The 27,787-nt window shown below is 40.9% G+C and overlaps 1 protein-coding gene across 2 annotated transcripts in view; it reads right to left on the bottom strand.

Moving 5' to 3' along the window:
* Positions 1-27,787, bottom strand: part of LOC115657579 (glypican-5-like) — a 651,971-nt gene that overhangs the window by 480,338 nt on the left and 143,846 nt on the right. For both annotated transcript variants that reach the window (XM_030575622.1, XM_030575623.1), the window contains exon 3: positions 8,037-8,731. In XM_030575622.1, the coding sequence (XP_030431482.1) occupies positions 8,037-8,731 (695 nt within the window). The remainder of the gene's footprint in view (positions 1-8,036; positions 8,732-27,787) is intronic.

The raw sequence follows: 27,787 nt of genomic DNA, 5'->3' as shown, positions 1-27,787 counted from the left end.
CCCACCCTTGCTTGGAGCAACAGGAGAAGATTGTTAACTTCCCTTTCAAGAAAGTAAGAAACACTACTGAAATGATTAGTCCAAACCAGCACATCCTTGTTTCACTACAAGACTTTACTTCTCCCCTTCTGTCACTGCTGAAGTCAACCCAATCTCATCTAAAATACACCAGTCTTTACTAGATCCCTTGTCAACCTCCATTATCCACCCTTCCTACTTTCTTACTCTTGTTCACTATGCACCTGACCTAACTCCTACTGACGACAGTGAAAAGTTCCCGTTGACAATGAATCGACCTCCTATATCACCACTATCAACTACTCCTTTTTTCACTGGATCTTTCCCTGACACCTTAAAATTGTCACTTACATTTCAGAAGAATCTCTCATTTGCTAACTACCATCCTATCTCCATTCTCATTTTTCCCCCCAGCAAGGTTAGCTCTTTTCTCACAACTCTCCCAGCATAACCTCCCTAACCACTCTCAGCGCCTCTAATTGTGCCTGTCCTTCTCCAGGTGATTAATTAACTCAGGTCACAGAGATCCCTCTGCCTTCTCACAATATTTGACCTATGATATTATGATCACACTCCATCAGGCTCTCTGTCAGCTGCTGTTTTCTTTACTACAACACAGTAAATACAATTTGGCAGATCCTCAGAGGGACTAAATCAGTAGAGCTACACTAAAGTCAATGGAGCTATGGCTCTTTGTGTCGCCTTAGAATCTCATCCAATCCCTCTCCTATACACCAATTTCAGGTATTAAAGTAGTGAAAGAAGAAAATACCCAAGTATCCATATAAAATCTTTATGAAGCACAAAGAACATCCAGACATAGGAATATGTGTCTTTCCACATTCTATCACTTCCCCTTTCTAAAAATAACCTAATATAGCTCTACAAATCAACACTTTTGAATCTTGGATTTTAGACCTGATCCTACAAAGAAAACCTTAAGGGTGGACCCATGAGCCTATGCATAGGTCTACTGAAATGAATAACTAGATCCAATAAATCCACATTATTTCAATTTACAATGACATTCTATGGGCAAAAACCTGCACTCCTACGAAGGGCTTGGTCTTCGTGCTACTGAATGCTTTTGCAAGAAGTGAAGAACCAAAGCACTGACACCCAGCTGTGGCCACCTCACACAAGATCTGAAGGGGTTAAGGTGGCCTCCACCTTGAGGAGGTCCAGGCAGCAGAGATTAATTATAGCAGAAGCTCAGGTGGACAGGAACAGGAGGTGCCCGCATAAAGCCCAGTATCTGAGAGCAGCTGAGGGCTGAAGGGAAGTAGATAGGTGAAGGGAGCTGTTTGGGACTATGGAGTCACTCCCTGAGAAGAGGGAGTTTGGACTGGCAAACTCAGAGAGTGGGGAAGCCAGGAAGGTAGGAAAGGCTCAGGGGAAAAGCAGTGAAGCACAGGATAATTGCAGACCGTGGCTGCTGATCAGAGGATCCCTGAGCTGGAACCTGGAGTAGAGGGTGCGCCTGGGTTTCCCTACTAGCCACTGGTGAAGTAGCACAGGCCAGGCAGAGGAGAGTGGACTGCCTGAGAAAGTTTCTTCCAAAAGACTTTGATACCTTGGAAGGGTAGGACCATAGTGGAGTGAGAGGGGCCGCAGGTGAGCGAGGACAATGGGGGGACTAGACCATCAGAGGACGGCACAGCCCCTGGAAGGAGTTAATCCTCAGAGCAGCCAAGAGAGGTGTCCACAGTGGTGAGAGAATCCTGTGACACCAGCACTCAGCATTTGCCCAACACTTACGCAGAGAGGTTTGTAGATAGCATAGGGAAACATGCTTGGTGCTCAGCAATGTGACAACCCGTTGACCTCACCGGCAAGCTTCTCAAAGGCATAAAGAGCATTAGGTGTCCAAATCCCATTGAAAATCAATGGGAGTTGGGTTCCTAACTCATTTGTGCCTTTGCACCAATGAAATGAGCAGTGATGAGTAGCAGCATTAGAAGTTGTAGAGTTTTTTATTATTATTTTAAATGAAAGCTGATATTTTCATGTAGTTATATGACTCCAGCAGTTGCGGCTTTAAGAAAATCACCAAACATAACAGTTGGCAACTTTGCAATCTTAAGCACTTAAACGCAATCCAGTGATTGCAAATGATGCACTGACCAGCCTGTTTTAACTTGCTTGGCTGGTTCACTCAAATGTGCTCAATGGCTGCGCTTAGAAAAATCTGAGAATTGGGCAGCCAGCCATGAGAGCCAGCCACTGGCACAGAAATGTGTCCAAAGGCTCTAAGAAAACATTATATTCACAGCAAGCAGCTCAATGCTTCCCAAGATCGATGAGACACAGAGTCCTTGCCAGCCCACCAGCCTGCAATGCCCACCTTATTGGATTGTGAACAGAAAAGCCACCATGGCTCAGTAGCCTGACCCATGAATGCTACAACACATTATTTATCAGCATTCACACAGGATCAAGCTGTCAGGCAAAGCTTCTACTGATGTCAATAGGTGTTTTGCCTGAGATCAGTGGGAGTTTTGCCTGTGCAGAGACTGCAGGCCCTAGACAAATTTTACAGTTCTAAAGGCTGTCAAATATTTTCTACTTCTATTTTCAACTCCTGAATATTAACAGAACTCTCCATTAAACTGTCCAGCCATACTCAAAAGGGCCAGATTGCATTTAGCCCTGCAGAAGGCATATGTGGGGGACAGAGAATACAAGGAGCCTTAACGCCACAAAATCTTGACCTCCCCTGGCCCAATGATCCCCACACACCCTGCACCTGCAGGAGGAAGTCTGACTCCTGGTCAGAGTTAATACTTTCTTGGGCAATACATGAATGGATGCAGATGAAGGATATATCTGTTTCTGTTTATAATCTACACAGATTCTATTAACTTTGAGCAATGACAGAGAAAGACAGTACCATCTTTCAGAACTCCAGGTCAAACCTTTAGCTGGGCAAGTTCTCCCATGTCCACATGCTGCATTAACCTGTGTAGTCTAAGTTCATCCCATCCCTAAAATCCCTTTGTATGAGACAGCATATGGTAGGTCCCATCTGGGTCCCATGAGATTCATGAGTGATTGATCCTGGGACCCACCTGGGCAGCCCCATCCCAACCTCCTCCTTCCATAGTGGTTCTACAGGAAGCAAACGCAAGCATGCTCATCTGGGCAAAAATCTATCTATACTATACTTATATGGTCTCTATCACTGTAGTATCTGAACACTCCACAATCCTCATAGTATTATCCTTTCAGCATTCCTGTGAGCTATTAAGAGCTATTATTCCCTTTTACAAATGGGGAACTGAGGCACAGTGAAACGAAGTGGCTTGCCCAAGGTCACACAGGAGTCTAAGGAGGAACAGGAATTGAATCTGGCTCTCCCAAGCCTCAAACTAGTATTCTAAACCACTGGATCATCCTTCCATTCAGACCCAGCTGCAAATGAGAGAAGGATAAGTAGTGGTAATCTGGAACGAAAGTGAGCAGTCTCAAGAGAAAAGCAAATGCTGATGTTCTCTTATACCTCAAAAGGAGAGAACCTTTGAATTATTACTACACTACTACTTTACACTTTCAATTCATAAGCCTTTAGCAAATATTCTCTTCCCTGCCAAAAATATATATCGATTGAACACTCCAAAGGTGATGTGCAGAAGATAAAAAAAAAAGGCATAAGGTTGAATTCACTCTAAATCAGTGAGATGCACTAGGGATGAATTTGTTCCATGAGATTTTAATCTCATTGGCCCCAACTGCAGAACCCTCATTCACCTCGGTAAGCATTTACTCATGAGTCATTCTGGTGGCATCATTTGCAGGTATGAAATGTACATATCGATTTGCATGAGTAACTGTTCACCAATGTGAGGAAGGATTCCACAACCAAGTCCCTATCAGTCCCCCACAAACAGCTGCAATACCACCTTAGTTTGATTTATTTCCAAGAATTACTAACCCCAAAATGGATATACAGCTGTGACTGTGGCATCCATTCAGCAAGTGCACAACATGTGCTTAGTTTCACTGGAGTAAACCAGAACTATGCATGTGCTTAAAATTAAGTATGTGCTTATGCACTTTGCTGAAAGGAATGACTAAAAGCACATTTTAAATGCTTTGTTGAAAGCCATTATTTCTTTAAAATCATCATCTTTTAGGGACAGTGACCTTTTACTGTCAGTGATATGGGAATTTGACTTATCCTGGATAAGCAATGTGTGTACAGTTCTCACAGGTGCCAGTGGTACATGCATTTCAGTCCTGCTCACACCTTAATTAGCATTTTGTTCAGGATACCTTCTTCCACCTTGCAGGAAATAATAAAAATTTACTGATGCATGAAATACAAGACTGGACCACAAAACTAAGGTTGATCTTATGTATTAAAAAAAAAAAGTGTCTAGCTTTAGAATGCAAAAACAAAAGGGAGGGGGAGGGAGAAGAGGAAACCCTCACTCAAAGTGATATCAAGAGTACAAGCTAGGGCTACATATCTGGCACCATGAGGCAGTCAGCATTCCTTTCAATATGACACACAATTAGATTCCAGCAGACAAACAGAAAATAATGGTTATGATTGCTGATGCTGCAGCCCATGGCAGACTCGCAATAGTTTAAGTAGCTTGGTGTATGCCAGCTTCATTGCACAAATGGCACTAGCCTGTTCTGTAGGAATCTGAAGAGAAAGAGAGTATGAATAGCTTAACGGTGACCTGTCACACATGCCATCCAGGTGAATCCGACAAGTCTTTCAGCTGTAATGAACCAGATCACTATAGGCCACTCTCAAGAAAGTTATGCACCATTCATGAAAGAGATTTTTTTTTCTTACGCGTATGAATAAGTTTCTCTTTGAGCAAAAATATAGCAAGCACTTTATTGGTTTACTTAACCCTTTCCTCACATGGTAAAAAATAGCCAGCTTTCCATATTCATTGTCAATTAGCCAATCCACTAATATGAAACTTTATTTTTAGCAATGTAAGCTCCATGGGGCTATTTCAAAAATTGTAAATGTTTCCTAAAAGAGAAGGTGCATTAATTAAGGCTGGCTCAGGATAAGTGAAACTGACTAGTAGCGCTCTGTTCTGGATTGAGTTTTCCATGGTTAGAGTATTTATATTGAATGAAGTACTGTGCTTGTTACAGACACTGCTGTCATAAAAGATCTACATCTCCTGGTTTCCTGAAGCTGAAAATAAAACTGCTTAAATATGAATGATCACTACATTGTGATATAAAAAGGAATGGGTAGTTCATGTATGTATGTGAAAGCACGTTTCAATAAATCAATATAACAGATACAAATACTGTCAGAGCAGCGTCAAGGGAATGAGTGTATTTGAGGATCAGGCCCCAGGATTCTAATCAGCCATCACACAGCTGGAAGTTCTAAAATCGTAGCCAGAACTTTCGTCCATGTCTTCTTCAGAGAAGCTAGCCTGACTAAAGGAATAGAGCATAATTGGGCTTAATCCTTTAAATAATGGTTATCCCCTGTAACTCATCGTGAACGTTTTAAAACCAATATCAGACTGCATGCTTACTCAAAATACCAGAATGTGCTCTGTCACAGAAATATTATCTTACTCTACAGAAATCTGACAACTAGAGTGACCAGACAGCAAGTGTGAAAAATTAGGATGGGGTAGGGGGTATAGGAGCCTATATAAGAAAAAGACCCCAAAATCAGGACTGTCCCTATAAAATTGGGACATCTGGTCACCCTACTGACACTAAAATGAGTGGATGACTAGGATAACATGAACTGCAGTATACTTTTTATCTTCAAAACACAACATTTCTTCTGCTAGCCTAAAGATCAGTCCACAAAATAATAAAGAAAAAGAATACACAGCCTTCTTTGTACACTGAGATTCCCCTAGTGAAAGCAAATGAGAAGATCTTCGAAAAGCAGAGTAAAGAATTCCATGTAGTTATCTAGCTGAGGTCATCTGGAAAGTTGAAGGAAAATGTTTAAATTTAATGAAAGGGAATCATGTATGACTCAGATGAGACACTAACATAAGGATTAACAGAAGGCCCAACTGTGCTTCCACTGAAATCAAAGATAAAATTCTCATTGACTTCAAGGTGCAAGATATCATCTGATATTCACCTGCATTGTGTATTTCCCCCTTCCCAACATTAAACATCAAAATTATAGCATGCTGATTATTGTGCTGATGAATGCAATGCAATATGACATAAAAATGCATGCTAAAATATAATAGTTCCTACAACAAATGCACTGTATGTGTCAAGTCATTTTTTCTGCAATAGTTAGAAAGCCTAAGTTTGCTCTCATTTACCCCCTTGGAAGTCAGTGTTGATGTATGGATCTGATTGAGGGAAGATTTTGGTCTATGTACTGTAGTTCTCTTAGCGACCAGATGCGCCTCTTATACAATACATAGAAATATACAAATTATCTTGATCACCATATCTACCTCTAATGTATCACAACAATGGCATCAGGATGGAGGAGTGGAATGGGTATCTAACACGGATAATTTGTTCTTCAAGTATCTGGGGTATGGGTGGGGTTCTTTTAAGCATACAATGCCCTATGGTGCTACCATGGACTCATCATCAAATGGAAGGAAGTTCCATGGCTCATGCACACTGCACAAGATGCCTAGGAAAGCACCATCATGGATCATTTCATGAAACCACACAACCTTGTCCTAATGTTCTGAGTTTATCCTTGTATGCCAAATAGAGCAGCAAATGTCTCCACAAATTCAAGTATGATTGAAGAAAGAACATTCTTGAGCCTAAGACAACATGAACCATAACAATGCCTCGAAGTATATATTAAAGAAATGTTTTAATCATATAGTATATTCTTATTTTTTACATTTTCATTTGTGCTCCCTGTCTTGCCTTATCATCTGCTCAAAATTGAAAATGTTGCTGAATTTGATATCTTTACTATTGCGCTAAACTAGAAACACTTAGCTTTGCCACACTGGCATGTCCATCTGGCACAAATTTTCCTGGTTTGGAATTGCATTCTTTATGCCTCCCCTTTCTTTAATCTCTCAAGTATTTTCCCCCTAAATCATATGGTAAGCCAAGTTCAGCACAGGAATTAACCTTCTAAAGCTCTGCAACTCATTTCCTTCTCACTTGTCCTCAGTATGGTTTCCTTTTCTTCTAAGTCAAGGGGATCAATCTGAATTTTCCTAGTTTAGTCTCAACCCTGTTTTGAGCACAGTTGCCATGATTCTTTATTGACGGTGATGTTGGACTTCATACAAGTGTAGCCAGCTGCATCATTAGTCATTTCAATAATTTCTGGCCCAGTTTTCAACAATTTATCAGAAGGCTTGTCAGTTATGTGTTGCCATTATTTATTGTGTAATTCTAACAGCCTAGCTCTGCCTCCCTAATCCTATCAGCCATACAAGATGGATCCACTGTCAGCATATTTTTAGCCTCACTCATGTAAATGTTGTACATTAAATAGCGTTTTTAATAATCTCACTACTCTTCCATTCTCCATCCATTTTCTATTCATTGTCATCATACTATGTTACTGTTTCCCCCACCCCCAACCCCCATCTTTCTTGGGTTTTTTCTCCTGATAGCTTGATATTTAGCACTAAAGAAAGTGCTTTTAGGAATTCTTAGCAAAAAGAGATAGTTACACTCACAATCCCACTTTCCTAAATACCCCACACTGTAATGTCCCGGTCTTTTTGTTAAAAAGTCCTAAGTTGATATGTAACTTCTGCAAATGTTGCTAGGAGTTCTAGCATGCAAATGTGCAGCTGAAGTCCCAGCACACATTGACCAGATTTGTAAAGTACTCTAAATTCTCTATTTAGCAAATTCCACAGAAAGTTTACAATTGTCTTAATTTCATTGTAAGTGAGTCGCTACTAAATCCCATAGTCATTATCTGTGATATATGCATGTACTATTAACAACGTTCTTGTTGACTGCCAATTGACACAAAAACATCGAATGATCAGATGTTTATTCATCAAATAAGGAAAGTCAAAAAGTGAACTTCAGAACAATTAAGGAGTACTTACTGTGGCAGAGAGTTGTGGCCCATTCAATTGTGCATGCAGGATGGCTTCATTGATTGAATTCCTGATTCCCAGAAGTGCAAGTTCCAGATCATGTGACCCAGCCATTTCATTAGTCAAATATTCCAGTGTGGAGATATACTCCCTCCATTGAGTATCCAGCTCTGACACACTGGCCAAACAGCCTCGCATTACGTTTAGACAATATCCCACACAAGGTCTGATTAGTGTCAGTCCTTGGCAATGTGGACAGTACTGCATCTTCACGAGTGCTCTGCTACATTCCTTTGTAAGAGCGGCATGTTCAGTTGTGTTTATCACTTCAATGCCCATATTGAGGGCCTGGTTTAGCATCCTACTTGCCCAAAGAGATTTTGACAGCTCTGTAACCACTTCTTTAGAATAACGTCCAAAGGGATTTATGTCTTGTCTTGTTAGTCGTAGACACTCGGTATATTCCTCTGATAAATCTATAATTCCAGGGTTTATTAGCCGACTGTAAACCAAAGGAAAGAGACTGTCGAAGAACCGTAAAACTGCATTTTCCACTGTAGTCTCAGCACCCAAAATATACAGAGAGAGGTCTGTAAAAAGTTCTTTGACAGGCTCTGCAGCTTCTTTTGCCATGGCTCTGTAAGCCGTCTCAAACAGGGAGGTTGTATGATTCTCTGCAAAGCGAAGCAATGACTCAAAGGCCTCTGCAAAACAGACACGTTAGAGGTTGACAGAAAAGTAGTTTATAACTTACTGATGCACAGGGACACTGATAATAAAATTATATGACTCTCGCAGATTTCCCCAACAAGATTACCAGATTCTGACTCTTTAGTGCCTGATCCGCAGACAATTGAAGTCAATGGAAATATTCCCGTTGATTTCAATGGGCTTTGGTTCAGGCCTGTGGGCAATACTTGGCAGGGCAAACCCACACAGCATTAGTAGCTGCTATTGTACGTGGGCAGGTCCATTTGGCACATTTCCAAAGCAACACTCTTTTTGACCAATAAATGACATAGCTCCACCTTACAATGAACAGTCTGACATTCTAGTAACAAGTACAAGTGAACCAAGAAATTAAGCATCAAATTCCTGAATCAGCAAAACACCTTTCAATGCAACCTATGTCTTGCTGTTATGTGACAGTAAGGCAAGCTGGTAGGATTGCTTTATGATGAAATGCACTGCAATTGTAAGAACCCTGTTCTACAATAATTGCTTTACCATGCAATATAAGAAATTTTATAATATTTGCATTTAATAAGAGGGAATATTCTTGTTCACTAATTCATAGTATCTTTGTTCACACTTTGCTCTCAGTCTTGTCATTCAGCAGTCTGTATCATTATCAGACTCAGTGATGAAGCTTTATAATATTAAGTCTAAAAAACCAAGTTGATAGTAAGAATCACTTAAAAGACTAAATATTTCAGTTTATAGAGACTCCCATCTTAGACCACATCTTCACTTCTCAAATATTACCATATTGAAATGACTTGACAAATAACTTAAGAACTCTATGCCATGTGACTAATGCACTCCTTGATACATAACCATTGGCTAGTGCAGGGATCGGCAACCTTTGGCACGCAGCCTGTCAGGGTCTGGGCTGGTTTGTTTACCTGCCGCATCCTCAGGTTCGGCAGATCGCAACTCCCATTGGCTGCGGTTTGCCACTCTAGGCCAATGGGGATTGCGGGAAGGGATGCAGGCCGAGGGATGTGCTGGCCGCTGCTTCCCGCCGCCCCCATTGGCCTGGAGCGGCGAACTGTGGCCAGCGAAAGCCATGATCGGATGAACTTGTGGACACAGCAGGTAAACAAACAGGACTGGCCCGCCACGGTGCTTACCCTGGTGAGCCATGTGCCACAGGTTGCCAATCGCTGGGCTAGTGTTTAAATTGCTTCCCATCTCACATAATCTAGCTGCTACTATTGAAATCATACATTAAAAAGACAGAAAAACAAGCCATTTACATCCTTCTAAACACTATTCAGGTTTATAAAACATACACTTGTAATAATTTGGACTTTTGATGTGGAAAGTGAATATGTACTAGAATGAAGATTAAATAAGAACATAAGAATGGCCATACTGGATTAGACCAAAGGTCCATCTTGCCCAGTATCCTATTTTCTGACAGTGGCCAATGCCAGGTACCCCAAAGGGAACGATTAGAACAGGTAATAATTAAGCAGTCCATCCCCTGCTCCCATTCCCAGTTTCTGGCAAACAGAGGCTAGGGACACCATCCCTGCCCATCCTGGTTAACAGCCATTGAGGAACCATGCCATAGTCTTGGCCTTCACAACATCCTCTGGCAAAGAGTTCCACAGGTTGAATGTGCATTGTGTGAAGAAATAATTGCTTTTGTTTGTTTTAAACCTGATGCCTATTAATTTCATTTGGTGACTCCTAGTTCTTGTGTTATGAGGAGTAAATAATACTTCCTTATTTACTTTCTCCACATCAGTCATGATTTTATAGACCTCTATCATATCCCCCCTTATTCATCTCTTTTCCAAGATGAAAAGTTCCAGTCTTATACATCTCTCCTCATATGGAAGCTGTTCCATACTCCTAATCATTGTTGTTACCCTTTTCTGAACCTTTTCCAATTCCAATATATCTTTTTTGAGATGGGGCACCCACATCTGCACAAGTATTCAAAATGTGGGCATACCATGGAATTTATATAGAGGCAATATATTTTCTACCTTATTATCTATCCCTTTCTTAATTAGTCCCAGCATTCTGTTCCCTTTTTTGACTGCTGCTGCTCATTGAGTGGATGTTTTCAGAGAACTCTCCACAATGACTCCAAGGCCTGGTCTACACTAGTGGGGCAGCTACGTGAATAATGTAGTTGAAGTTGATGTATTTAGATCTATTTACTGTGGTGTCTTCACTACAATGAGTTGACTGCTGCCACTCCCCTGTTGACTCAGCCTGCACCTCTCATGGAGCTGGAGAACAGGAGTTGACGGGAGAGTGCTCGGGGATCGATTTATTGCATCTAGACTAGATGTAATAAATCAATCCCCGTTGGATCCATCGCTGCCCGCCAATCCAGCCAGTAGTGAAGACATACCCCAAGATCTCTTTCTGAGTGGTAACAGCTAATTTAGACTCCATCATTTTATATGTATAGTTGGGATTATGTTTTCCAATGTGCATTATTTTGCATTTATCAACATTGAATTTCATCTGCCATTTTGTTGCCCAGTCACCAGGTTTTGTGAGATCCCTTTGTAGCTCTGCACAGCCTGCTTTGAACTTAACAATCCTGAGTAGTTTTGTATCATCTGCAAGTTTTGCCACCTCCCTGTTGACCCCTTTTTCCAGATCATTTATGAATATGCTGAATAGTACTGGTCCCTGGAGGACACCACTATTTACCTCTCTCCACTCTGAAAACTGAATGAAGCTTGGCATATAATAAATAACTTTGGATAAGCCTGGGCAGTAGCTCAAAGAGCGCTTGAGAGGTAAATGTTAAAAGCTTCTATTTCGCAAGGACTAGCGTGCTGCTTCTTGCAGAACAACACTTCACGGGAGGGTTAAAGAATAAAATCAAAGCACAAACTGCTCCTACGGTATGGCTACACTACCCACCAGATTGGCGGGCAGCGATCGATTCACTGGGGATCAATTTATCGTTTCTAGTCTAGACACTATAAATCGACCCCCCAAGCCCTCTCCCGTTGACTCTTGTACTCCACCGCCACAACAGGCACAGGCAGAGTCGATGGGGGAGCAGCAGCCGTCGACTCACCATGGTGAAGACACCATGGTAAGTCAATCTAAGTATGTCGACTTCAGCTACGTTATTCACATAGCTGAAGTTGCATAACTTAGATTGATCCCTCCCCTCCCGCATTGTAGACCAGGGCTTACAGAGGCCCCCAGCAGACGAGTAGTGGAGTAATGTAGGTGCAGCTATCACTCTGACAATTACTTTCTCAATATTAACCTCTGTTTGACTTGCCTTTTAGCTGCTGTTTGGGAGGGGGATGGGGAAGGATTTGGGGAGAAGTTTGCTGCACATCACAACCAAGGAAACAAAATTACATCCAATTAAAACACTCTATAGTTGATCTTTTCCCTACATCACTTTACACCAGGGATGAGGCTCTCGCCTTAACAAGTTTATTGGCCTCATCATAGCAGCGCCATGTAGTCTGGTAACATTTGGAACAAACTGCACTTTCTCTTATGGGGGGCCTGGTAGAGGTGTAGCCGGGGTGGTATAGGCCAGGATTAACATGCATTTGCAGAACTATGTTGAAAAGCTTGCACAGTGCCTTTCCGTCGTATGGCTGCCTGTGCTACTACTCCCTCAGTGATTGGATTTGAATGCTCATGACAGCAAAGGGTACAATTTAACTAGACTGCTAACTCAAGGTGTCCCACAGTACACTGTGTAAATCAGTATTTTAGCCACTATTTTTTAAACATGGGCTTGTCTTTCATCTGACAGATTGGAACAACTACATCAGAATCACTCCAGCCATCTTCATGGTATTACAGCAACTAATATCATGGAAGGTTGTTTTTTTTTTAAAAATCCTAGAACTTAAGAATCCATCTAGAATTTGGTTTAAAAAGAAAAAGTTTGCTCTCAGGCAGAGCCCTGGTTTGCCAAGTTTCAGCCTGAAGCAGATTTTTACAGCTATGTTACCAAATTCTACAAGTGGGGTTTATAATGGAAATACTGACACAATCTTAACTCTAACATAGTTAACTATATAGCACTGTGCTAATAAAATATATTTTCTTTGCCAAGACACCCCTATTTAATGTGTTTTGTTTGCTTTATTTTATTATAGTGGAAATCTGAACAGTTTTCATTTGACTGAAAACATTCAGAACAAATATGTTAATAAAAGAAAATGTGGAAAGCATTAAGGCCCATTTGTGTTCTTTTCTATTAATGATATTGAGCCTTATATCTGCAGTATGGGGGAAAAAGGCTTGTTCTCCCATGTCATAGCAGCACCAATAGATTCCCACACTGTCACTTTACACATCTAACCCTTAATCATGTATTGCAACCATTCTCCAAACAGGACTGAATGAGACATGCTTAACAGCCAGTCTAAGGCATCCCTAAGAAGTTATAGTTGAATGAAATAGCACCTTTCCTGCCCCCTCACCTCTATACCATACCCTTGGCCTTTCCAGCATGAAGAACAAAGGACTGAAACCAAAAATCAAGCATCCAGCATGGACACTTCACAACACAAGTACTGACCCAGCAATCTCTTATGCAAGTGCTTAGCTAAGCATATAAGCAGGCTCATTCAAGTCAAAGAAACTGCTCATGGGCTTAATATTAAGCATGTGTCTAAGACACTGAATGATCCGGGCCATACCCACTATGCTATAATATCACAACAATGTTGTTTTAAAAATATCTAGGACTAAGTTGCAGTTTTTGTAGCTCAAGCGGTTAAGCCTCTGTTAAAACGACAGTGTATGAAAAATGACAGCAGTGAGTAGAGGGAGATTTTCAAAGTCAGAAAGGGCAAAATGGCATCTAAATCCCATTAAAAGTCAATGGGATTTGAGCACGTAACTCCTCAAATCTCCCCCTGCATTTGCACTTTAAAGGTAAGTTAGTAGTGGAATATGTTGACATTGTGCTATGACTATCAATCTGCTTCTAATGTTCACATCATTATTGCCATACAGTCTCATTCTTCTGAAACTGAGCTTATTTAACACTGAAATTACCATGTTGACTAGAGGCCACATTGTACAAGGTGCTGTATAGACAGCAAATGATAATGCCTGCCCCAAGAGTCTCAACTAATAAAATAGCTTTCACCAGCTTTATTGGGACAGTAGGTTGTTAGCAGATGACAATACACTTTGTTTCTAATCATTTTATTGTGAAAATTCTGCACTCCATAAAAACAAAAATTAAAATGTAATAAAACAGAAATGTTTCTGACAATGTCACTTGTTTCCTAGTGTGATGGGAAGAAAGTCAATTGTAGATCATACCTCCTGGAAACTAACCTGAAATGTGCCAAGTTCACAGTATGAAAAGAATATTTTTGTTCATTTTAGATTTGTGGTGAAGGGCTATAAGTATATGAAATGACATTTGATTCAACAACAACAACAAAATGAAAACTGTCACTTTCAGGCACTCAAGAATCTTGAAGGAAGGAAATCTGCATGCTTTTTTCCATTGTTATAAAACACTGTGAAAGCACTAGAGTGGCTCTCTAATTAAGAATAATGGGGCCTCATGCAATTGAATGGGCTCTGTGACAATGGACAGTTTCCACTCGGATTGTACAAAGGAAGCAAGCTGACCATCTTGTTTGAAAAGTTTTTAATGATATACTTTGAATTCACTTTGTGAAGTTTGTTGTATGACGTTTAAAAATTACTACAAAGCTTTCCCCTTATCTGAAGCAGCGGATACTCATTTGTGGAGACTAACAGAAAGTGTTGGAGACATTTATAGATTTGCAAAAGATCACTCTAAGCCTGATCCAAAGCTCAGTCAAGTCAACAGAAAGACGGACACTGTCAGACTTTGGATCCAGCCCTTTAATAGCAATGTCTAGTTCAGCACAATTTTACTAGTCGTTTCTATTATGACAAGAGATGAGCCTGACGCAAACTCCTGGAATGGAATGCCCCTGAATTTGGGGGACATTCAAATTGACTCAAATTTCGTATCTTGGGCCTCTCTCTCATTCTAAAATATGCAGGGAAAATTAGCTTTATTTTCAGGTTCATTACCTGCACATTTCAATTTGAGCCCATGTGAAATGTGAAACTCAGGATGTTTTCAGCCAACTTTTGAATTTTAAAACTATATGAGCTCCCTGGTGACTATTTAATGAAAGCCAAGCAATGACATCTTCCATGGGGAGAGTTTTGCTCAAGTTGTTTATCATGCTCAGAATGTACTTGACAGTGGGGTTGACATTGTGTCTGTGATGGCCCAACACAGCTGATCAAACACAGCTCACCTCTGGAAACTTCCCATCTGAATTGCTGGTTCTTTAAAATTAGCTTCTGGAGATCGGCCAAGTCATTACAGATTCCAGACTGTCTCTGCTTGTGCACTGTCGGTATAGAAACTCAGTGCTGAGCAGCTGATTATTTTGTACACTAGGGTTCTCCGCTGGTTCTTAGTGCTAATGCACAATAAGAAATAACACTTGATTCATGGCACAAAAAAGAACAAACTTTTACTGAAAGGGACAAGGTAATATCTTTTATGGGGCCAACTTCAGTTGGTGAAAGAGACACTTTCAAGCCACACAGTACCCTCACCCACCTTGTCTCGCTAATATCCTGTAACTGACATGGCTGCAACTACACTGCATATTAGGGTGACCAGATGTCCCGTTTTTAAAGGGACAGTCCCATATTTAAGCCTTCCTACAGGTGTCCTGACTTTTTTTAAAAACAGGCAAATTGTCCCGTATTTGCTGTCTCTCCACCTTCAATCAGTTGTGGCGGTCCTGCTGCTGGTTAGATCCCTGCTCGCCAGCTGCCCCCAGCCACCAGCGGTGAGTGGAGGGGGGAGGTACAGTGGCTGACAAGGGGGTGAGAGCGCAAGACTGGTGGCAGGGTGAAGATGTAGCACACAAGGCCAGCTGCTCCCCCCTGCTGGTCCATTAGCTCAGCCCCCTCTGCATGTCAGCTCTCGGACAGCAGGGCCCCAACCCCCATCCTGTTTCTGGACGGTGCTGGCTGTGTGCATGGAGCTGCGGTGGCTGGTGAGTGTGGGCAGGCACCAGGCAGCGGCCAGTTATGTATCACCCTTGCTGCCCACCCAGCCTTTTACGTGTTCCCCCCTCTTGCTGTCATCTCCATGCTTTGTTCCTTCACCATCTCCAGCTCTGCTGCTCATACATATTCCCCGGCAGGGCGCGTCCCTCTCTCAGAGCTGTGCAGAGAACCAGCCCATGGTCGGAGTGCTCAGCTCACCAACAGCCTGGCAGGCAGGCTCTTTTCTTCCCCCTCTGCCTCTGGCTGGGCCGATGCCTCTGGAAAGCCTAAGATCCTCCCAACCAGGGTGCTGGCCATGAGGATTGAGCTCTGCATGTGCCAAAGCCCCACACAGCGCTGGCACAGGGAAGCCTCAGCTAAGCCCTGGAGTGGCAGCAGAGAAGTTATTTCAAGCCTCTTCATGCCCCAAATCTGCAGGCTCCACAGAAGCCCCCTGCTTAGCACCCTCTTCCCCTGCCTGCCCTGGGCTGCTCCATCTCCTAGGCACCCTCCCCTGCTGAACCACCTCTTGGCCGAGTTTGCTGAAGCCCCTGCAGTCAGGTTCCCTTGGCCCTGGTGCACAATGGATCCTTAGGGCTTAACTCCTTCCTGCCCGTGCTGTAGTCGGTAGCCAGCAGCAGCCTGGGACGTTAGCTGCCTTTTGACACTGTGCGGGCAGGAAGGGACAAGCTGCTTCCGGTCACAGAGTGGGGGGAAAGAGATGAGTTCTGCAAAGACACGGGCCAGGTCATCCCTTTCCCCCCGTGGCTGGAATCAGTTCCCGTCCCTTCCCTCCCGCACAGTGTTGAAAGGCTGCTGTTGGCCACATACCGGTGTGAACACTGGCAGAAATCTGGGGAGGAGGGCATGTGACCCTGCGTGCCTCCCCACTTGTTGCCTCAGCAGCATGCAGCACCTGGAGAGGCAGGTCCGTCCCAGGGGCCCATTCTTTAGCAATAAACACTGCATTCTAGAGTCAGGCATTACTTCTGATAGAAGGAAATTCACTATTTAAGACATGCAAAGGACCTCACATGGGTCCTCTGCACTGGGGTAGATTCCACACATCAAATGCTGTAAGAGTAGGTATGATTCTGACCTCAAGCCAGCTGTACGCTGGTGTAACTCCATTCACTTTGGTGGTGCTACTACTGATTTATTCCACAGCAAAATCACAATCAGGTCCACATATCTTGGGATCTCTGTTTAGTCTTCAAGTACAAAGGGAGCAATAGGGGTTCAGCTGTTTGTGCAGAATGCACTTGCCAGTCTTGGAATTTGCACAAGATGGCTGAGGCAGATTCCGGAAATGTGTACCAACCCACTCGTCACCGCAGAGCTACCACCTTCCAGAGAACACCCTAACCCTCTTCTGTCAGTTTCCTGTGGAAGGGGGCAATTGGGCCCTCAGTAACGATGTAAACAAAATGTATCATTTACACAAATTGAGCCAGATCCCCATTTGGTATAAATCAGTGTTGCACCACTAAAAACAATGGGCCTTTGGTGATTTACTCAGGCTGGGGATCTGACCCATTGTTGTGATTTCTCGTGTTATTTTTAAAATGATGCATCAGTGTTTCAGTGCATGCTGCTCTCCACAACACTGATAATTCATTATACGATACATTAACTGAACAGATGTTGCATTTAAGCAAAGTTATTTTTAAAAAAATCCTTTTAACCACCAAGCCATGTTATTAACTCTAGTAAGCACATTTAGTAGCCATCAGAAGCAAAAACACAAGCAACAACAGAATACAGAAATACTTATAAATGTAAAATGTACATACAGTGTAGCATAAGGAAGCAAACGTGACAAATTCAAGTAGCACTGCTATTTGTTTAGCTCTAATATAGTCTCTTAAAGCCACACTAATATTTGGCTTTTTAGCCTTTGAGTCTTTGCACTGATTATAAAGCTGCAAGCTGACAGAAACCACAATATGTAGACTAGGTGCTTTGGAATTCTTTTAGGTCCTTCAAGCTTTCTCTGTGATCCTTACAATGTTTGCTAAGTTACAGTACAACATCTAGACATCCTTCAGCAACAGGATTACAAGTCAAAATGTTGTTCTTGTTTTTACACAGAGCTTTTTGTATGCAAGACAAATTCAGCTAGTGGAGTTACACCTACAACCCTCAGTTATCTGGCAATGAGAATTACTGATAAGAATAAAGGATGAGCCAACCTCTTGAAGTTTGGATGTTCGGTTTGGTTCACACAGCAAGGTAGATAAAAATCAATGATTTTTTTGACATTTAAAAAAATTGGGTTTTTTTTTAAATCAGATTTTTGTATTTTGTTATTTATAACATGTTTTTCTTTTAAAAAATAAACATCTTTAAAATTAAATCTGAATCTAATACAAAATATGCTAAGGCCTACACTTCATATAATCTTTTAAAAGTCAAATAAACAATAAATATTTTGAATTCATGAGTCTTTATCACAACCTTTTGAGTTAAAAGCTGCTTTTCTACAGAAAGGGAGAATCAGGGCACAAATGTGTAACTTTTGTGATCAAGCTTTATAAATATGACACAATAGGTCATATACTGTATTAGGGGCTGTTTTGTTTTATTAAAATAAATGTTATATGCTGCTATGTGCAAACTCCAGTTACCATAGAATCATAGGGTTGGAAGGGACCTCAAGAGGTCATCTAGTCCAACCCCCTGCTCAAAGCAGGACCAATCCCTAGATTTTTACCCTGGTTCCCCAAATGGCCCCCTCAAGGATTGAACTCACAACCTGGGGCTTAACAGACCAATGCTCAAACCACTGAGCTATCCCTGCCCCCATCCTAATGAAACTTGACACAAATCATGAGCAAAAAGTTAAATATGTAGTAAATAAGCAATATATCATTCATCTTTTCCTAACATAATAAAAATGTACAATTAATAAGAATCTGAAAATATTAAGCTCCATAATTGCTTAAATAAATGTATATAGTTATAGTGTATCCTCCTGGATAGCAAAAAGATGTACCAAATCTAGTGTAAAGCTCTATTTAGTTGTAAATCAATGATTTAATGGTTATATCAACCAATGAGAATGCATCTTCCTGTAGAAAATAACTGAAGTGCAAATGGCAAAGTTGATTAAAATCAATTATTTAAATTGCATCTGATGAAGTGGGTATTCACCCACGAAAGCTCATGCTCCAAAATGTCTGTTAGTCTATAAGGTGCCACAGGATTCTTTGCTGCTTTTATTTAAATTGAGGCTTTTCACTTGGCAATTTACATCATTATTTAAATTTCCTTGATGTAAATCAGTCTATCCAAGTTCACGGTGGTGTCATCCAAATGTATATGGATAGCTATCGTTTGGAAATCTCAAGAGATCAGGCTCTCACTTGAGACTTACAGAACTTTTGCTAACAGCAATAAATCTAAAAAAAAAAATGGAATTTTAATTTCAGGTTTTGCCTGATTTTCTATCTTGAGTGAAGGATGAAAGCTCTTTATTCACGTTAAATCATCATGTATGTTATTAGTTTTACACTGGCAGGCCATATGGACCATATGGATGTAGTTGTTCTTGATGAAGCTGACAGCAGAAACAATTAACATATGTAAAGAACAGGGTTATATCAGCAATCTTGTGGCAGCAAAATGCCCATAAGGCAGGAAATTCAAGTTGCAAGTGTGCTCCCAAAGCCCTGAGGCCAATAGGAACTGCGAACATTCAGCCCTTCCCCATTTCCCCCCCCCGACACACTCCACAAGAGGAAGGCCCTTATGTTGCTCTCTAGTGACCCCCTCTGGCATATATTGAATGGCGCTAAGAGACTCTAAGGGTATGTGTACACTGCATTTAAACTCCTATGGCCAGACCAGGTCAGTTGACTTGGGCTTGCAGGGCTCAGGCTGCAGGGCTGTAAAGTTGTGGTCTTGGGTTAGAGCCTGAGCTCTGGGATCATGTGAAGAATGAGAGTCCCAGAGACTGGGCTCCAGCACAAGCCCTAACATCTATACTGTGATTTTATAGTCACGCATCCCTAGCCCTGCAAATGCAAGTCAGCCAGCACATGCCAGCTGTGGCTGTTTAATTGCTGCGTAGACATACCCTGACAGGTGCTACATCCAATCTCTTCTGCTGCCGGGAAAGTGACCACAACTCAGGTCACTTATGTAGGGAAAATAGGGACTCCAACAAGACAGAAGAGAAAAAATGTAGAGAAATCATATCCTCATTTTTCTTTATTTAAAACAAGTTTAGTTATCAGCCTGAATTTTCTAATAGCATAAACTAGGGGCCATAAGCCAAATGGTTAGATCCTCAGCTGTGTAAATTAGTGTCGCTTTACTGAAACCACTGGAACTGTGTAGTTTACAGCACTGAGGATATGGCCTAATACTTCTAATAATTGTTTGGAGAAAAAAAATGGCTTCTTACAGGAGGTCAGCATTGCCCCTGGACAATGCATAGTTACAAGTCTCTTTTCAAAGGTCACAAGTTTAGAAATGGATATTCTGGTATATGACAATCTTCCCATATATCTCAACTCATCATACTTTTACACCAGTTTTACATCAGTGCAACTACACTGTAATGATTACAATGGAATTACACTGCCATAAATCAGAGTGTTACAGAGTGCAGAATCCAGCCCTCAGGTATGTCCACACTGTAGTGTGAGCCCAGGATTAGTAGAACTCAAGTTAGCAGACCTTGGGTGTGTTAACCCTGAGTGCCTACACTCATTTGTAACCCCAGGTTAGGAATTGTTGATACCCCTCGGTCCCAACCTGGGACTCCAGCATCTACACTGCATTATGCAGGCCTGAGTCTCACCACTCACACCCCAGAATTCCTAACGCCTTTTGTTAGTGGTGCAGTGTGGGAAAAAACTTGACTGTCCATGAAGCTTGACTTTCCAGAGGACAAAGACAATTGGCCTGTGAGATTGTAGAATACTTTTGGAGGATTCCCAGACCACAAGACCAGTGGGACTGCATCTATGCTGCAAAGCAACAAGGCTAGAATCCTAGGTCCTAGTTTGACTCAGGCTCGGATCGTTCACCTCTATGGGGTCCAGGGACTTTGGGTCTGAGCCCTGAGTTAGTGCAATTTGTGTGTAGGTGGAAGGGAGGTTAGACTTGAGCCTGAGTTCGAACCATGAGCTTACAATGCAGTGCAGACACCCCTTGAGAGTACAAGGAAAACAGGAGTTAGTGGGCACTTTATCTTGTTATTCATTATTAATTTACCATCAGTTCAGCTATTTATCCAGGATACTGATGGTCTGATTCTTTTCACACACTTGGCTAAATGAGGAGTAATTTTAATGAAGTCAATAGTTAAACTGGTATAAATTCATTAGAAGGGAGATCAGAATTAGGCCAGATTTAGAGATATACATGAGTTTATTCTAGCTGTAAAATCAATTCATTTGAATATATTCTCTGCAGCTAGGTTGTTTTGTTTTTTTTAATGGTTTGTGGATGTTTGGTCTGGGCATTTAAAAGGACACTACTGCTTCCCTCAGGGATGGGCAACTGGTGACTGCATCTGATCCCCAAGATCACTTTATTTGGCTCCATACATACCAACTTGCTCCTTCCAAACAGGCTGTTACCATATTGGGGGTCTTGAGTTGCTTCAAAAGGAGCAAAGCTAAAACCAAAATATATTGGCATCAGCTAGCAAAAGGGATTAAATGAAGGCAACACACTTTGAAGTTATGCCAAGAGAGTGTCTTCTGAACTTTAATGACAGCCATATCCTGCATAGACAGACAAAGCCAGGGTGTGACAGCTGGCCATAAACATACGTATTGCACAAAACAGCAATCCAGTGCTCAATCACCAGGAGCTAATAAACCTATACAGCAGACCATCTTGTATGACTCAGTTACAGATGGCCTGGGAGGAAAAAAAAAACAAAACAAAAAACAAATCAGGAATCTGCTGTTGAATTTATAGGTAATACCATTAACTGCTCTAGGATTCCATCTTTACCTCTAACATCAGCCAAAGTCCCTGTGATGAAATGGCCAATATTGCTCTTCATAAGAGCACATCAGAATGTGGTAAATCCTTTCAATAGACATTGGCCCTTGGATTCTCTAGTCTGGCCAACCTGTACTCAGTACAGCACCAAGGGGTGGAAGTTTTACAGTGCTTAATACTTAATAAAATAAAGCTACTCCTATGCTCCATTTACTTTGCAGTTGCTCCCCAGCCTAAATTAGACTAGCCCTGAGGCTGCTGTGACTTATAACCAGCTGCCCAAGTTCTTTAAAAGTTCTGGCAACCAGAGATAGCCAGATCACAGACACACCCCGTCTTGTCCCCTTTCCTTAGGGATGTCCCTTGCACCAGCCCTGGATGTGGGAGCACTGCTACAGTAGCTCTATGATATCTGATGATTCCCCAGTGAATGCCCAGGCTCTTCAGCTGAAGTGAGTTTTCTGCAGGATTGTAAGGGGACCGATTTTCAATAGGAGTTGGATAGCAATTCCATTAGGCAACGGAAAAGCCCAGTTTAGGCATATAAATCTCCATGTATTTTTGGATATGGGGGGACACCTCTTTTTCAGTCAGTCAATTTGCAGGTTTTCTTCAACTCTAACTTTAATTGTGGGTTTAATATGAAATCAAACAAATGGTGCTGGGAGGAAAAACATATGGTTCAATTTGTGGTGAAACTGACAAACATTTGAAACAATTAGCGTTAGATTATTTTGTTTTTTCTGTATTTGACGCTGGCACATGACAGTGACAGAAGCGATATTACCCAGCCAAAGACAAGATCCATCGCCTTCCAGGTTGGCAGCACAATGAGAAACAATTGGCTAGACATATAGATATAGGAGGCACTCGTGTTACAAAAACAATTTGGATCCAGATATATAGCTTCTTTGGTGCTGACTTAACCATTTCACGTGAAATCGAACGGTAATTTCTGCAGTCCATATTTTGGAAATATTTCTGCACTGCTGCATATAGTCATCATAATACATCATTGCCAATTTTAGGAGTCCTCTTGCTTGACGATTAATAAAACAGCAATATACAATGAAGTCACTATTGGCTGCAAAAATATTAATCAAAGACACAGTCAAGGGAAACTGGATATACTTCAGTGCCAAGCTGCGTCTGCCAGTGTTTTTTGCTATGTCGTGATCATCATTTCTAAAGAAAACACTGGATGGAAGAGTTTATCCAAAAACTCTTCTCCAAGATTATGCGCTTAGGACAATTTAAAAAAAAAACAAACTGTTCACCATTTAGCCAATCTTCATTTTTCTGATAAATACAAACACTCACCAAGACTGCTTATCTAAACAATTAAATTGGAACTGTATTATTTTGCAACAAAGCATTTCTATATAATTGTATATTATTCTTATATGCTGTAATTGGAGATGGTACTTGTCTATTCCTTTTAAGGTGAGCAGATAAGAGTACAACTAGTTCATGAGAGTGGTGAAAAAGCTCAAGTCCAGATGTGCTGTAACCTTTAATGACACTGGTGTGCTTCTGCTGACAGAAAAATAAAACAAATGGTTCTCCTATTTCAGCAGGAGTCAGAGGGACTTCTAATGTTCCAATGGGATGATGAGCTAGATGAACCGAAAGCCTTGAGGACTGTGCAGTTATCCATATTATTTCATCAATCAAAATATTCACATGATCTAAACCAGCTGAATTTGAGCCAGGTAGCTACTATTTTATACTCTCAGCTCATTAGTATTAACCAAAGCTGGGCAAGTGCAATCAAATAAAAACTACAAATGTGCTTCAACGGTATTTGCGAGCACTATTATTTACTCCTTGAGAATGTCTGTGTTAGAAAAATATGTTCTCAAGAATGTGCAAGGAAAGGAAAATGCTGTAAATACATATTTGCACACAAATAATCCTGTATACGTGTATTCAGAGGCATCTGTTCTGTTCATGTGGCTAGGATGGAAGTTCTTTGTGGGTTTGGTAGCCATTCAAGTCAGGAAGCGGACACAATACCATTTGATTTAGCTGACCAACCACACAACACAGATGGCAAATATCTGAAGCAGTGAGTAATCTGTGAGCTATCCACTGGCTGAAATACATTAACACAAATCATTTGTCAAATAACTTTGATGAGCAAATCTGTAACAATCAAAGTCTGTTTGCAGATAAATTAATTAACAGGCAGAATGCATTGAATAGACAGGTTGCTGAAAGAGTTCACCTAGCTCCATATGTAGTAAAATTTTATGTTTGTATTTTATATAATTTAAAATAAAGAATAAAAATAATAATGTAGCATGTATTAAACGTATTGGTGTAGAATTTGATCGTATCCTGACAGCCACCCTTTTTGAATAATACAAAGGAATAGCCTAATGGGCCAATGGGTAAAAAATACATCAGCCAGAATCTGTGTCTGGACTGATTTCAAAGCACTAACAGACTTTTGAGGGTCACCAATTCGTTGTAGTTTTAGCATTTTCAAATAAGTAAAAAAATGCCATAATTGTTTTCTTTTGCTTTGCAATTTGTTGTTTCTGTTCAAAATGTTCTGTGTAAATTAATTCTATTTTGTATGTGAACGAGGAATATATGTGTTAAAAAATAAGTGTAAAGGCCATCGCTGAACCAGATGTATCAGGGTGAAACCGGAGACAGACGCAAGGGTGCCAGGAGGCTGCAATACGCAAATTAATGACTCTAACAATAAAACAGCCACCTATCAATGGTACCAAAATAGCTGTAATCAAAACCAGCATAAAATAACTCCCTAAAAAAATTATTAAAATAAATGAAAACAACTAAAAAAAAACAAGCACTCAAACAATTATTAATTACAGAATGATGGTGCAAAACTCATTAGTTCCAATAGTGTGTGTGTGTGTGTGTGTGTGTGTGTGTGTGTGTGTGTGTGTGTGTGTGTGTGTGTGTGTGTGTTGTAATTGAATGCATATGCTAATTGTTCTATTTTCAATAAATGTAGCGTATTGCCTTTTCCCCTGAAAAAGATCCTGTATGCTTCTTATAAGCATAACACATACTCGGTGGAGATCAGTCTGTTTCAGGATTTGAACACTAAGGATTTGGACTCCACCATGAGGCATGGAGGATGGCATAAAGTACTGTTGTACAGAGAGGTATCCAGGGATTAGGGGGGTGGTCAAATGATCAATTTCTTTTTATTTTAAGGAATGTCCATTATGAGAAAAAAGTATGAAAATAAAATTTCATCAAATAGATTGAAAGAGAACCAGTTTAGAGACTCTGAACAGACTAATGAGTTGAACCTTCACTGGGTTCTGTCTCTCTGCCACCATCAATAAAAGGGAACTGAGGGAGGGACGCTGCTATCCTTCCCTTTTTGCCATCATATGGGAGCATGAGGTGGCATATTTTCAGAGATAGGGAAGCTTTTGCAAAGGGCAGCATTTGAGCTAACTGGACCCCAAGACTAAAACTATATGAACAGATGCATGTTTGCATGGGGAAGTGAAGAAAGGGTCCACTGACTTTAGAAATACAAATTCTGGTAAAAAAAAAATGGAACAACCTACAGAATATTTTTAAAAATAAAAATTAGCCCAAGGCAATTTTACTCCATGGGATTAGACCAGCACATCATTCCCAGTCACTCTTTAAATCAGGTCCTGGCTGAGGTTCTAGGTAGGGTGGGGTAGAATGTTTAAAAATTAGTTAGAAAGATTAAGTCCTTGATCCAACAATGGAATGAATTTCATTGTGTTAGATCAGGCCCTAGAAGAACTAAGTCTGCCCTGACTGCTCTTCTTGAAGGTCACGGTGTTTTGGAGTTAGAATGGGTTGTTGTGTCATCACATCTGAGATGGCTTGATGGTGAATTTAAATATCTACAGCTGTAATTCATTTGAGTGAACACAGCTTCCAGTGGCTTTGCACAGTTTTCCCATTGCTTTTCTAGACTCTAACAGTCTGACTATTAAATTCTAACACACTTAGAACTTTACTTAGTTGCTGCCAAAAAAACTTTCCAAAGGTGCAGCTCTAAGGGATTTCCATTTGGTGAGAAACCCAAGGGGAGAGCTAGATTTGAGGATACAGGGGACCAACAGAAGTTGTTCCAATAAAAGATATTACCTCACCCATCTTATCCTTCTATAGAGTATACACACTTAGAGTTTTTTAAATATTTCAGAGACATAGCACGGAGCCTTCACCCCTGAACCTTTGTAGATATTTTCCAGTACAATATGGACACACATTGAAGACCAGATGTAGTTTGGTCATTCATCCCAGTTCTTTGAAATGTGCATAATAAAATGAATCACAACCCTTTTTTTAAATTTTGCCTCTTTTGTGCATCCCTAATTGTTAGTATTGTAATCTCACTTTATAACCCCAACCACTGTCCAGGCCCCACTGTGCTAGGCCCTTCACAGAGTACAAGGCAGTCCTTGCTCTGAAGTGCTTACAATCTCTATAGACAAGACAGTGCATTATCAAAGCCCACAATGGTTAATCGTGAGCTCTGTAGTGCAACAGAGAGAACTGATAGAGATTCTGGGCCGAATTCCATTCCAACTGCACCGTGAGTTACATCAATGTAAATACAAGCAATGTAAAGAAAAATGTGATAAGCCGGGACTACATCAAGAAGTAGGTAAAATGTGAACATATTATGGCACTATTGCACCATACTATTCTGAAGGTGGGCAATATTCCAAAAACAAAGTGGGGGATGGGGAATGCCTGAAATTGCTTATGCAGCTTTCATTCAAATGAAAACTATGGAGAAAGTAAAAATTATGCTAACTACACACAGTGCCAGGTACTAATAGTGGACAGGAAAAGATGCTACCATTCAAGAGAGAGCTCAAAGGCACTGCAAATTTGACACATTTCAGTTTGGAGAGAGAGCAAGCTGGGATTTCCAGAGGCACTGCAGAGTGCTCTCTGTTGTCCGATTCACAGAAGGCATTGATGAAGAACCTCAAGGAACTGAGCATCGTATTGGTTGCAAATGGATAAAAGGAGAAGTAGTGAGTCTAAATTATACCTCTAGAGTCTTTTAGTATCTGAACACATCCTCCACCACAGTATTGAGTAATCTTTATATAATTGCTGTCTGACACATTGTGACATGATATATTTGTGTGTTTTCTAGTGGGAAATTCTTTACAGCTGTCAATAACTTTGGGGCAAAGCAGAAAGTGAGGTATTTTATTTGTATACCTCTGGTGTACTGTAAGCTATTAAAAAGGGAATGGCAAGTATTTTAAAAGGTTATAGTTGGTTTAAAATGATGTTTTTTCCTTGTAAAGCCCATCAAGGCAAAGCAGGAATTTGATCTGCACAGATATAAGACTTTCTAAATACTTCTGGGAACTTTTTCATTAAGAGATTAGCAACCAGACACGAGTCTCTAGAGAGAGACTTTTCTTGACCCTCTGATTAGACAGTTCAACTGGCAGTAGGAAAACTAATACGTTTGCTTCAGAAGGTCATGAACTGTTTCATGATTTCCAGCTGAATTGGTTAGGTCATTGACCTGTTCCTAAAATCTATGAGAAAAATAATAACCACCCGAGACAGTACTAAGTTTAACTAAGCTAAAGGTTTTTTTTTTAAAAAAAAGTGGGTTTTGCGCTATTGTTTATTTCCCGAAGTAGAAATATGCCAAATATTTTTGAGTCCTGTTTGAGTACTGGGGCCATGATGGGGATGGACAATAAAAAAAAAACCCACAACTTAAAAAAAAAAGATTAAGTGCACATTTATCAACAACTTTAAGCTGAAGAAAACAATCTTTTATGTAGGGAACAGCAATAACGCAACCCTGCGTGCTCCACAATGGAGAGTTTCTAACCCAGAACTGCCAGCTGGCTTGGAAACTGAACTCTGTGCCCACATGCCAAGATTTCAGCTCTCAGTTGCAAGAGGAAAAAGGATCATCATTCACCATGGCAGCTAGACACTGAATGGCAGTTTTCATAATCACTGTGTTCCTCATCTCTTCAAAAGTGTAGACCACAAATGCTTTTTGACCATTTCTCCTGGTTCTGAATTGG

This window comes from Gopherus evgoodei, chromosome 9 (assembly GCF_007399415.2).
Source record: "Gopherus evgoodei ecotype Sinaloan lineage chromosome 9, rGopEvg1_v1.p, whole genome shotgun sequence".
NCBI classification, from domain to species: Eukaryota; Metazoa; Chordata; order Testudines; family Testudinidae; genus Gopherus; species Gopherus evgoodei.
The sequence above is the reverse complement of the archived record's forward strand: the minus strand, read 5'-3'. Positions and strand labels throughout refer to the sequence as shown.